Genomic DNA, 14,252 nt, shown 5'->3' on the forward strand with positions numbered 1-14,252 from the left:
CAGGTGCCATGGAAAGAAGAGAATGAGCCACTGAAATGTGGCTCAAGTGGGGACCCAGTTGGTTCAGTGTCTTTTGGTTAAGGCCTTCTATAGCCAACATTGAAACCCCCAGAGAAAGCATTAAGTATTTACAGCTAATCTGGGTGGGCGGGGCAGGGAGAGGCTCCACTTCCTATGATTCTCCTGGCATCAATTGGCTTTACAGGCCAAGCAGTTTCCAAGTTGTGCTTTGGACTCAGGACTTACAAAGAGGATTAAAAGAAAGACATTTAAAAATAAACAGACTTTAAGTCTACCAATGTGACAATTGAAATAAATGTAGAGCACGCCCAAGATGGCCGAATAGGAACAGCTCCAGCCTCCAGCTCCCAGCATGAGCGACACAGAAGATGGGTGATTTCTGCATTTTCAACTGAGGTACTGGGTTCATCTCACTGGGGCATGTCGGACAGTTGGTGCTGGTCTGCAGGTGCAGCCCGACCAGTGAGAGCTGAAGCAGGGTGAGGCATCGCCTCACCTGGGAAGCACAAGGGGGAAGGGAATTCCTTTTCCTAGCCAAAGGAAATTGAGACACACAACACCTGGAAAATCGGGTAACTCTCACCTTAATACTGTGCTTTACCAAGGGTCTTAGCAAACAGCACACCAGGAGATTATATCCCACACCTGGTCCAGAGGGTCCCACGCCCATGGAGCCTTCCTCACTGCTAGCACAGCAGTGTGAGATCAAACTGCAAAGTGGCAGCCAGGCTGGGGGAGGGGCGCCTGTCATTGCTGAGGGTTAAGTAGGTAAACAAAACCACCTGGGAAGCTCGAATTGGGTGGAGCCCACCACAACTCAAGGAGGCCTGCCTGCCTCTGTAGACTCCACCTCTGGGGACAGGGCATAGCTAAACAAAAAAGCAGCAGAAACCTCGGCATAGGTCAATGTCCCTGTCTGATAGCTTTGAAGAGAGCAGTGAATTTCCCAGCACGGAGGTTGAGATCTGAGAACAGACAGACTGCCTGCTCAAGTGGGTCCCTGACCCCTGAGTAGCCTAACTGGGAGAAATCCCCCACTAGGTGCAGACTGACACCTCACACCTCACATGGCTGGGTACACCCCTGAGACGAAGCTTCCAGAGCAAGAATCAGACAGCAACACTCACTGTTCAGCAATATTCTATCTTCTGCAGCCTCTGCTGCTGACCCAGGCAAACGGGGTCTAGAGTGAACCTCAAGCAAACTCCAACAGACCTGCAGCTGAGTGCCCTGACTGTTAGAAGGAAAACTAACAAATAGAAAGGACATCCACACCAAAACCCCATCAGTACGTCACCATCATCAAAGACCAAAGGCAGATAAAACCACAAAGATGGGGAAAAAGCAGTGCAGAAAAGCTGGAAATTCAAACAATCAGAGTGCATCTCCCCCTCCAAAGGAAAGCAGCTCATTGCCAGCAACTGAACAAAGCCGGACAGAGAATGACTTTGATGAGTTGAGAGAAGAAGGCTTCAGTCTATCAAACTTCTCAGAGCTAAAGGAGGAACTATGTAACCAGTGCAAAGAAACTAAAAACCTTGAAAAAAGATTTGACGAACGGCTAACTGGAATAACCAATGTAGAGAAGTCCTTAAAAGAACTGATAGAGATGAAAACCATAACACGAGAACTACGTGACAAATGCACAGGCTTCAGTAACCAACTTGATCAACTGGAAGAAAGAGTATCAGTGATTGAAGATCAAATGAATGAAATGAAGAGAGAAGAGAAGTATAGAGAAAAAAGAGTAAAAAGAAATGAACAAAGCCTCCAAGAAATATGGGATTATGTGAAAAGACCAAATCTACATCTGATTGGTGTGCCTGAAAGTGAAGGGGAAAATGGAACCAAGTTGGAAAACACTCTGCAGGATATCATCCAGGAGAACTTTCCCAACCTAGTAAGGCAGGCCAACATTCAAATTCAGGAAATACAGAGAATGCCACAAAGATACTCCTCAAGAAGAACAACTCCAAGACACATAATTGTCAGATTAACCAAAATTGAAATGAAGTAAAAAATGTTAAGGGCAGCTAGAGAGAAAGGTCGGGTTACCCACAAAGGGAAGCCCATCAGACTAACAGCAGATCTCTCGGCAGAAACGCTCCAAGCCAGAAGAGAGTGGGGGCCAATATTCAACATTCTTAAAGAAAAGAATTTTCAACCCAGAATTTCATATCCAGCCAAACTAAGTTTCCTAAGTGAAGGAGAAATAAAATCCTTTACAGACGAGTAAATGCTTAGAGATTTTGTCACCACCCGGCCTGCCCTGCAAGAGATCCTGAAGGAAGCACTAAACATGGAAAGGAACAATAGGTACCAGCCATGCAAAAACATGCCAAAATGTAAAGTCCATCGATGCTAGGAAGAAATTGCATCAACTAATGAGCAAAATAACCAGTTAATATCATAATGACAGGATCAAGTTCACACATAACAATATTAACCTTAAATGTAAATGGACTAAATGGTTCAATTAAAAGACACAGACTGGTAAATTGGATAGAGTCAAGACCCATCAGTTTGCTGTTCAGGAGACCCATCTCACATGCAGAGACACACATAGGCTCAAAATAAAGGGATAGAGGAAGATCTATCAAGCAAATGGAAAATAAAAAAAAAGCAGGGATTGCAATCCTGGTCTCTGATAAAACAGACTTTAAACCATCAAAGGTCAAAAGAGACAAAGAAGGCCATTACATAATGGTAAAGGGATCAATTCATCAGGAAGAGCTAACTATCCTAAATATATATGCACCCAATACAGGAGCACCCAGATTCATAAAGCAAGTCCTTAGAGACTTACAAAGAGACTTAGACTCCCATACAATAATAATGGGAGACTTCAACACTCCACTGTCAACATTAGACAGATCAACAAGACAGAAAGTTAACAAGGATATCCAGGAATTGAACTCAACTCTGCACCAAGTGGACCTAATAGACATCTACAGAACCCTCCACCCCAAATCAACAGAATATACATTCTTCTTAGCACCACATTGCACTTATTCCAAAATTGACCACATAATTGGAAGTAAAGCACTCCTCAGCAAATGTACAAGAACAGAAATTATAACAAACTGTCTGTCAGACCACAGTGCAATCAAACTAGAACTCAGGACTAAGAAACTCAATCAAAACCACTCAACTACATGGATATTGAACAACCTGCTTCTGAATGACTACTGGGTACATAACAAAATGAAGACAGAAATAAAGATGGTCTTTGAAACCAATGAGAACAAAGATACAACATACCAGAATCTCTGGGACACATTTAAAGCAGTGTGTAGAGGGAAATTTATAGCACTAAATGCCCACAAGAGAAAGCAGGAAAGATCTAAAATTGATACCCTAACATCACAATTAAAAGAACTAGAGAAGCAAGAGCAAACACATTCAAAAGCTAGCAGAAGGCAAGAAATAACTAAGATCAGAGCAGAACTGAAGGAGATAGAGACACAAAAAACCCACCAAAAAACCAATGAATCCGGGAGCTGGTTTTTTGAAAAGATAACAAAATTGATAGACCACTAGCAAGACTAATAAGGAAGAAAAGAGAGAAGAATCAAATAGATGCAATAAAAAATGATAAAGGGGATATCACCACCAACCCCACAGAAATACAAACTACCATCAGAGAATACTATAAACACCTCTACGCAAATAAACTAAAAAACCTGGAAGAAATGGATAATTTCCTGGACACTTACACTCTCCCAAGACTAAACCAGGAAGAAGTTGAATCCCTGAATAGACCAATAGCAGGCTCTAAAATTGAGGCAATAATTAATAGCCTACCAACCAAAAAAAGTCCAGGACCAGACGAATTTCACAGCTGAATTCTACCAGAGGTACGAGGAGGAGTTGGTACCATTCCTTCTGAAACTATTCCAGTCCATAGAAAAAGAGGGAATCCTCCCTAACTCATTTTACGAGGCCAACATCATCCTGATACCAAAGCCTGGCAGAGATACAACAAAAAAGAGAACTTTAGACCAATATCCCTGATGAACATAAATGCAAAAATCCTCAATAAAATACTGGCAAATCGAATCCAGCAGCACATCAAAAAGCTTATCCACCATGATAAGGTGGGCTTCATCCCTGGGATGCAAGGCTGGTTCAACATATGCAAATCAGTAAATGTAATCCAGCATATAAACAGAACCAAAGACAAAAACCACACGATGATCTCAATAGATGCAGAAAAGGCCTTTGACAAAATTCAACAGCCCTTCATGCTAAAAACTCTCAATAAATTCGGTATTGATGGAACATATCTCAAAATAATAAAAGCTATTTATGACAAACCCACAGCCAATATCATACTGAATAGGCAAAAACTGGAAGCATTGCCTTTGAAAACTGGCACAAGACAGGGATACCCTCTCTCACCACTCCTAGTCAACATAGTGTTGGAAGTTCTGGCTAAGGCAATCAGGCAAGAGAAAGAAATAAAGGGTATTCAGTTAGGAAAAGAAGAAGTCAAATTGTCCCTGTTTGCAGATGACACGATTGTATATTTAGAAAACCCTATTGTCTTAGCCCAAAATCTCCTTAAGCTGATAAGCAACTTCAGCAAAGTCTCAGGATACAAAATCAATGTGGAAAAATCACAAGCATTCTTATACACCAGTAACAGACAAACAGAGAGCCAAATCATGAATGAACTACCATTCACAATAGCTTCAAAGAAAATAAAATACCTAGGAATCAAACTTACAAGGGATGTGAAGGACCTCTTCAAGGAGAACTACGAACCACTGTTCAGTGAAATAATAGAGGACACAAACAAATGGAAGAACATACCATGCTCGTGGATACCAAGAATCAATATTGTGAAAATGGCCATACTGCCCAAGGTAATTTATAGATTCAATGCCATCCCCATCAAGCTACCAATGAGTGTCTTCACAGAATTGGAAAAAACTGCTTTAAAATTCATATGGAACCAAAAAAGAGCCTGCATTGCCAAGACAATCCTAAGCCAAAAGAACAAAGCTGGAGGCATCACGCTACCTGACTTCAAACTATACTACAAGGCTACAGTAACCAAAACAGCATGGTACTGGTACCAAAATAGAGATATAGACTAATGGAACAGAACAGAGCCCTCAGAAATAATACCACACATCTACAGCCATCTGATCTTTGACAAACCTGACAAAAACAAGAAATGGGGAAAGGATTCCCTATTTAATAAATGGTGCTGGGAAAATTGGTTAGCCATAAGTAGAAAGCTGAAACTGGATCCTTTCCTTACTCCTTATATGAAAATTAATTCAAGATGGATTAGAGACTTAAATGTTAGACCTAAAACCATAAAAACCCTAGAAGAAAACTTAGGTAATACCATTCAGGACATAGGCATGGGTAAGAGCTTCATGTCTAAAACACCAAAAGCAATGGCAACAAAAGCCAAAATTGACAAATGGGATCTAATTAAACTAAAGAGCTTCTGCACAGCAAAAGAAATTACCATCAGAGTGAACAGGCAACCTACAGAATGGGAGAAAATTTTTGCAATCTATTCATCTGACAAAGGGCTAATATCCAGAACCTGCAAAGAACTCAATCAAATTTACAAGAAAAAAACAACCCCATCAAAAAGTGGGCAAAGGTTATATGAACAGACACTTCTCAAAAGAAGACATTCATACAGCCAACAGACACATGAAAAAATGCTCATCATCACTCGCCGTCAGAGAAATGCAAATCAAAACCACAATGAAATACCATCTCACACCAGTTAGAATGGCGATCATTAAAAAATCAGGAAACAACAGGTGCTGGAGAGGATGTGGAGAAATAAGAACACTTTTACACTGTTGGTGGGACTGTAAACTAGTTCAACCATTGTGGAAGACAGTGTGGCAATTTCTCAAGGATCTAGAACTAGAAATACCATTTGACCCAGCCATCCCATTCCTGGGTGTATACCCAAGGGATTATAAGTCATGCTGCTATAAAGACACATGCACACATATGTTTACTGCGGCACTATTCACAATAGCAAAGACTTGGAATCAACCCAAATGTCCATGAGTAACAGACTGGATTAAGAAAATGTGGCACATATACATGACGGAATACTATGCAGCCATGAAAAAGGATGAGTTCGTGTCCTTTGTAGGGACATGGATGCAGCTGGAAACCATCATTCTCAGCAAACTATCGCAAGAACAGAAAACCAAATACCACATGTTCTCACTCATAGGTGGGAAATGAACAATGAGATCACTTGGACACAGGAAGGGGAACATCACACACCGGGTCCTATTGTGGGGAGGGGATGGGGGGCGGGATAGCATTAGGAGATATACCTAATGTAAATGACGAGTTAATGGGTGCAGCACACAAACATGGCACATGTATACATATGTAACAAACCTGCACGTTGTGCACATGTACCCTAGAACTTAAAGTATAATAAAAAAAAAAAGAAAGAAATGTAAAAGTAATCATTTATTTTTGGTTTGATTCTAAAAGTAGTATATACTCACTATGGAAAATATAGAAAATACAGAAAGATGTGAAAATAATAGTATCCATAATCCCATCACCCAAACACATTCTTGCTAATTCATGAGAGCAGGACCTTGTGTTTAATATCTGCTGTCACATCCTCAGTACTTGGAACAGTGCCTGGTACAGAGTAAGCGCTTAATGGACATTTGTTGAATGAATGAGTGTCACTGTTTTGGTATATTTATTTCCAGCCCCTTTCCCATGTATATTTTACATGATTGTAGTCAGTCGTCATCATCATTACAGAGTATCTTTTTTTTTTTTTAACGTACTTTGATAACACAGGTATATCTATGTCACAACTCTTTACATTTTTTTTTTTTTTTTTTTTTTTCGAGACTGAGTCTCGCTCTTTCACCCAGGCAGATCCATACAGTGGCAGGATCTTGGTTCACTGCAACCTCTGCCTCCCAGGTTTATGCGATTCTCCTGCCTCAGCCTCACAAGTAGCTGTGACTACAGGTGCATACCACCATGCTAGCTAGTTTGTTTATATTTTTAGTAGAGACGGGGTGGTTTTTGCCATGTTGGCCAGGGTGGTCTTGAACTCCTTGAACTCCTGAGCTCCAGTGATCCCCCCACTTTGGTCTCCCAAAGTGTGGGGATTACAGGTGTGAGCCACCATGTCCGGCCTGTTTACAAACATTTTTAAAGGTGCTTAGTATTGCATGTATTGTGTATACATCATTTACTTATTTATGCTCATGTGGCTAGATATTTGAGATAAAATATCCATTTCAAAGATCCTTTGCACATAAGGCTTGCTACCCATGGATAAGTAGACCAATTGACTGTTTTACCAGGCTTTCTTATGCTCAATGGACCCTAAAATGTTAAAATCACATTCTATTTTTTACTTTCATAGTCTCACTGGATTGCATAAAGAAGTGAAAATAATGCCAGAGGGAGGTCATGAAATCAGAATCAGGACATTAACTTGTCAATCTATTGTAACTAAGAAATATCTTTTGAATATTGTGTTTTATGAAGCACTGAATTCAGAGAACTAGTCATTATGCTAAATTCTGACAATACAGAATCTCAAGAATTCAACTGAACTCAACTACTTTCTATATAGTCACTGCTTTCTCCCCTTTAAAAGAATTCCCTGGTTAGCCTGGTTAGAGAAGGTAATTTTGTCCAAGTTAATGTAGCACCATCTGCTGCTGAAAAGGAGTCCTTCAGGATAAGTTCTCTAGTTTTAAACATTGACTTGCATAAGAAATAAAAGGGAATTCACATGTGGTTTCTTGCAGGATCCCCTTGTGTCAGAACTGGAAACAATCTTTTTCAAAAACACTGAGTGGACTTCTGGCTCCAGATGGCGACAGAGTACACTTGATTAACTCCTCCAACTGTTAGAAAGTTCTATCAAAATTCAAAAGGAATATACAAATAGGGAGAAATGCATGTCAGAAACAGGAAACCATGGAAAAGGGCCCACACATTCTGAAACTCATGAGAACTTTCTGCACGACAAAGTGCAGGTGAGATTGGATTGAGGGAAGGGCTCATTAGCCTGCCATTGACCACATAAGACAGAAAAGCCAAGGGAATGAGGGAGACAGATTCCAGCAGAGCCCCTCAATACCTACCAGCTCACAGTGGCAGGGGCTGGAGCTGAGGGTGGGTTATTTGGGACATAGCAAGAAGGCAAGCATAGATCCTCCCTCTGCTCTGGAAAATGCACCAGGTGCTGGGGTCTGCAAACCCTTGGCACATGAAATTAACCAGGCATTGCTAAGCCTGGCTTCTAAGAAACGAAGTTAAGTCAGTTAGGATAGAGTTATAATAGAGCATCCATGTCTCCAACAAACTGTACCCTGAATCACTAAGTCCCAGAAAGCATTTAAGCCATCTAGTTTCCAGGCTGAGTAACCAATATCCAAAGATTCTATACCCAGCCAATCATTCACATTTGACAACCACAGAAAGACATTCCTAGCCATGCAGATATTCAGAGAGCTTTCCTGAAAGAAACTACACACACACAGACACACACACACAGACACACACACACAGCATGTGCACACACATGCAAGAATTATGGTAGAGTAATAAAACCAATATAAATCAAGAATTAAGTGAAGATCATTGTGGCTAACAAAGTTACAAAATGGAGTAATCAGAAAACGGCTTCAGGAAGAGAAATAAAGTAATTAATACCATCATCCTCATTATCAGTTTCTATCCCTATACCCATCCCTAAAATCTCAGGATGAGGAGAGGGAAGAAAGTAAAAGTTGTCTCAAAATCTCTTCTTAGATGAGGGAGAGTCATATTTTCTGTTTCCTTACTGACCCTGGTATGGCAATGAGTCCAAGTATGTTGTTTAATATACTGCTTACGTACTCAATACTATAAAATATTTTTCTAAATTATTAGTATAAAAAGAGAGCAAAGAAAAGTTGATTGGCTGGACGTGATGACTCATGCCTGTAATCCTTACACTTTGGGGGGCTGAGTTGGGAGGATCACTTGAGCCCAGAAGTTTGAGATCAGCCTGGGCAACATCATGAAACCCCGTCTCTATAAAACAAATACAAAAACTAGCTGAGCATGCTAGTATGCATCTGTAGTAACAGGTACTCAGGAGGCTGAATGGGAGGATCTCTGGAGCCCAGGAGGTCGAGGCTGCAATGAGCCAAGATCATACCATCGCACTCCAGCCAGGCAACAGAGCACCACCCTGTCCTGTCCTGCTCGCTCTCTCTCTCTCTCTCTCTCTTTCTCTCCATATATATATATATTTGTGCATATACACACACAGCATGTGCGCACACACACACAAGGATTATGGTAGTGAGTAATAAAACCAATATAACTCAAGAATTAAGTCAAGATCATTGTTGATAACAAAGTTATATAATAGAATAACAATCAATCAGAAAACTGTTTCAGAAAGATAAAATAATTAATACCATCATCCTCATTATTAGCCCATATCCCTACACCCATCCCTAAAATTCCAGGATGAGGACAGATATATAAATATATATATATACACACACATATATATATAGTAAAATCATAATACCCTTAATAATGCATGGATAGTTCAATATTAAGAAATCCATTTATATAACATATAACATTCATTCAACAAGTATTTGTAAGTGCCTATTATGTGCCAGGTATGCCAGAACAATGTAACTTGCTTGATCCTTCTCTCTCAAACACACCTGCCAGGCTCCCTATCCACATCACTCTCTAGTTCTTTTCTTCAGAGCACTTATCATTCTCTGTAATTATCTTTCACCTTTACTTTGCTTGTTTATTGTCAGTCATCTTTCACTAAAATGCATTTTCCCCAAGATCAACATCCTTGTCTGTCTTGGTCACAACTGTATGCACAATGTCTAGCAAAGAATTTGACATGTAATAGCTCATGGAGTCATTCAATTTGTGTCGTATTAGTTTATTATTAATGTAATTTATTAATTCAATATTTGTAATTAAACAAATGAATGTATGTCTATGAGTGAAAGGATGATGGTGATTCTAAATCCCGGCTCTTATGGTGCTTATCATGTAGTAGGGGAGACAGACAATCTGAGTACTTCTATGATCAGTGTCAAAATCCAATTTTGCTGAGCAGTTTTCTATTCTAACTTGCTGAATAAAAAGACGGCAATTGTTTTGCAGGAATCTTCCACAGCTTCCTCTCGAGAAAAGCCTGGAAAACTAGAAGCACAAAGTAGTAACTTCCTGTTTCCTAAAGCCTGCCACCAAAGGGCACGCAGCAACTCAACCAGTAAGTGTCTCCCCAACACGTCTTCAGGAACAGGGTTCAGCTGCTCCTGGATAGCAGGAATATCAGGAGGAGGGTGGAACTCTTCTGGTCCAGGTGGACTAAACTGGCATTGGAGTCTGCTCACTTTCTTCATGGTGTGTGCATGCTCTGGCTAGCCAGAGCTCTGTGTGGTCTAGCCAGCTCTCCTCTTGGCTCCAAGTACCATGCTGGAAAGACCTGGGTGTGGGGAAGAAGAGACTGGGCTTTACTCCTGCTCTGTCTCCTGACATGCTCCTTGGTCTTGGGAAGGCTTCTGTCTCTCAGCTGCAATATGATGGAGGTTGAGGTTGGAAGATCTCATGATTTTTATTTGCTGAAAATAGAAGAGTGCTAATACAAAGTCAAGAAAATATGAAGAATGCAAGAATATAGAAAAACCTGAAGAAATTAAAATCACACCAAATCCTAATATTAGAGATCATCTATGTTAACATATTCAGTTATTTCCCTTCTATGCTTATATATACTATAAAAAACTTCACACACACACATTTATTTATATATAACTATTTCATGTTATCAGAAACTCTTTTGAAAACACCATTTTTTAGTGGATCCATGGTATTTTATTGTATGAATTTATGAAATCTAGTTAACCAACTCCCTATTATTAGATATTTATAAAATCTACTTAACCAAATCCCTGTTATTAGGTATTTAAGTCATTGTCAGGTTTTCACTAGCCTAATCAAGTTGATGAATGTGTACATGAGATTTTGTCTGAGTTTGTGATGATCTTTCAAAGAAAATACAGAAGGCAGTGGCCTGGTTAAGAGCTCACATTTGGGAGCTAAGGCAGTTGGATCTGGGTCCTGCTTCCAGAACTAGTGACCTATGTGGTCTTGGGCAAGTCCCTTAGAATCTCTAAGTCTCATATTATTCTGCTGTACGATGCACCATCCTTAGTGATTTCCTAGTTTTGGAAATAAAAATATTTTTTAAAAGTTACTTGCTTTTTAATCATAAATTTTTACTTATTCTAGCATAATTTTCTAGAAATGGAATTTGGGGTCAAACGGTAGATGTAGTTTAAGGCTTTTTATCTGTATTGCCAAATTTCTGTAGCTACTATTCTTTCAATAATGTACATGAATACCTATTTCTTCAATCACAGCCCACATAGGATTATGATTTTTAATAAATATTTGCTTTACAGTGATTTACAGATTTACAGGTATTTCTCCTTTCCCTTTCTTCCTCACCCATTCTTTGCTTTTTTACTGTTTTGTTTTGCACCCAAGACCAGCTATACAATTGGTAGGGTTCAGTGTAAAATGAAAATGCAGGATTGCTGTTAAAAAATATGAATCATTTCAAAAAAGTAGAAGAAAATCTTTGAACTAAGTTGGGATTCTTCAATCACAGGGCCCCAGGTGACTGTGCAGGCCACGTGCCCCTGAAGCCAGGCCCACTTGCCCCCCGGGAGCTGACCCCCTTAGAGCTCCCTGGCTCCCTGGCATCCCCAGGGCTCCCTGGTTTTCTGGCTTCTGATTGAGCTCAGTCAATGACAGGCATCCATGGAGGACTGGCAGGGGGCAGACAGCCACCAGGGTGTTTCTTCCCCTGCTCCCCCTACCTTGGTGCTGTGACAATAAATTGTGTCAGGGTGGCCTGTCGGTTCCAGTGCCCACCGGGCTCTGGTAACACCATTTCCCCACCTTACTCCTTCAAGCCTGGGGTGGTAACAGCATCTGGTACCTCAATAGGCCTTTGTTATTTTTCTAACCCTTCCCGTCCCTCTGTGTCTGGCTCCTTTACCCAATTCTCAGAATCCCAACTGAGTGTGCCTTTTGTTTCTTCCCAAACCCTGATTGATGCACTGATAAAAATAGATGAACAAAAAGTACCTAGGCTGGGTGCCACAGCTTATGCCTGTAATTCTAGCCCTTTGGGAGGACAAGGCGGGAGGATCGCTTGAACCCAGGAGTTTGAGATCAGCCTGGACAATATAGTGAGACCACACCTCTACAAAATTTTTTTTTAAAAAAGAAAACCCACCAGGCATGATGGCTCATACCTGAGGTCCCAGCTACTCGGGAGGCTGAGGTAGGAGGATCCCTTGAGCACGGGAGGTTGAGGCTGCAGTGAGCCATGATTGTGTCACTGCACTGTGGTCTGGACAACAGAGTGAGAGCCTGTCCTGCCCTCCTAAAAGAGTACCTCTTCATAAAGGTGAAGTTAAACATTCCTTCATTTATTTATTTTGTTTTTGGTGAGTTTGCCGGTTCTTTATTGGAATAATCATCTTTTATCATTAATTTATAAAAAGCCTCTTGGTTAAATTAATATTTGGCATCATACTTGTTGAAAATACTTTCTCCAGTTTGTTGTTTTATTTTAATTTTTTAACATTAAGGTTTTAATCTTTATGTAATCAAGTTTCCTGATCTTTTCTTTTCTAATGTGAAAGTTACTTCCACATTCAGATAACTATGAAGTCTATGATTATATATTCTTCTAATTTGTAAATGATTTATCTTTTTTCCCTCAAATTTACTGTATTATCTGTAATTTATTTTTGGTGTTTAATATGATGTAAGAATCTAGGTAGATTTTTTTTTCTAAATGAATAGAGAATGATCCTAGCATCACTTACTTATAATCAGTTCTTTTTACTTTGCCTTTTTTGTTTGCTTTGTTAATCTCATGCAAATGATATGCAGTTAGGTCCTTGAAAGCAAATTTGGCAATTTTTTTAAGAAGAGAAGCTCGAGGCCGGGCAAGGCGGCTCACACCTGTAATCTCAGCACTTTGGGAGGCCTAGGTGGACAGGTCACCTGAAGTCAGGAGTTCGAGACCAGCCTGACCAACATGGAGAAACCCTGTCTCTACTGAAAATACAAAATTAGTCGGGCGTGGTGGCACATGCCTGAATCCCAGCTACTCAGGAGGCCGAGGCAGGAGAATCACTTAAACCTGGGAGGCAGAGGTTGTGGTGAGCCGAGATTGTCCAACTGCACTCTAGCCTGGGCAACAAGAGCGAAACTCTGTTTTAAAAAAAGAAAAGACGCTCAGATAGTTGAAATCAGTGCTGTAGATCATATTTATTTTTACTTACCTCTTTTTATGCTTTTTATTTTGATGGTTCCTTGTCATTTGTTTGTTCTTGGCCTCTTGCTATAATGATTTTGAAAGGTTTAGTTAATTTTTGTCTCTACTGCTGATTTCCTTTAAGTTTTAATTAATTACCCAATTAAGTTGTATCAATTAATTAATACCTGACATAACATTTTCCAAATTGTCCCCCTCATGAAAGATGACGAAGTTAGGTTGGTATTATTCATCCCTTTTCCATGGATTTTTCCATTTTGTAATTCAACATAACTTTAAATTATAAACTCATGACAATATATAGCTCTAAATACAGCTTTTTTGTATATAATCATGACCATATATAGCTCCCCTTTCAAAAACTATTTTGCTTTGTTTTTTGCATTAGGTTGTAATAACCGCTTTTCAATTAACTCACTCAACACTCTACACTTAACTGGTTTAAACTTCCCTCAATAGAGATGATAATTTTGATACATTTCCTAGTTGGCTGGAATGCATCAACAAGCAATGTTCAGAAACAGTGGGCAGAAGTGGGCACTGAAATCGACCCCAGACCAGGGAGAGTTTTGGGGAACCCACTCTGTCCTGAGTCTGGCCCACATTCCCACAGATCTGAATGCCTAGTGGGAACTGGAGCCTCCACACAAGTGGAGCTGGGTGTGGCCTGAGCAGTTGCACTGGGCTCTCCTATGGCTCTGAGGTCAGGTTGATCTGCTTTGTGAACCATTCCAAGTTGGCAGCCTGTTTGTTCATCCTCATTCCCTCTGAACCCAAACCATGTACCACAGCTCACCTTCAAGTCACAGGTCACTCCTGCACTGCTGTGGATGGAGGAAGTGCAAGGAGACTG

General features: G+C 40.2%; 1 protein-coding gene across 7 annotated transcripts in view; it reads left to right on the forward strand.

The window, feature by feature from the left end:
- The window catches only part of IL16 (interleukin 16), a 129,632-nt gene that overhangs the window by 71,803 nt on the left and 43,577 nt on the right, over positions 1-14,252 (forward strand). For 6 of the 7 annotated variants that reach the window (XM_050798549.1, XM_050798550.1, XM_050798551.1 and 3 more), the window contains one exon: positions 10,201-10,309. The exons of the other annotated variant lie outside the window; for it this stretch is intronic. In XM_050798549.1, coding sequence (XP_050654506.1) covers positions 10,201-10,309 — 109 coding nt within the window. The remainder of the gene's footprint in view (positions 1-10,200; positions 10,310-14,252) is intronic. 7 annotated transcript variants of the gene reach the window in all.

This window comes from Macaca thibetana, chromosome 7 (assembly GCF_024542745.1).
Source record: "Macaca thibetana thibetana isolate TM-01 chromosome 7, ASM2454274v1, whole genome shotgun sequence".
Taxonomy (NCBI): domain Eukaryota; kingdom Metazoa; phylum Chordata; class Mammalia; order Primates; family Cercopithecidae; genus Macaca; species Macaca thibetana.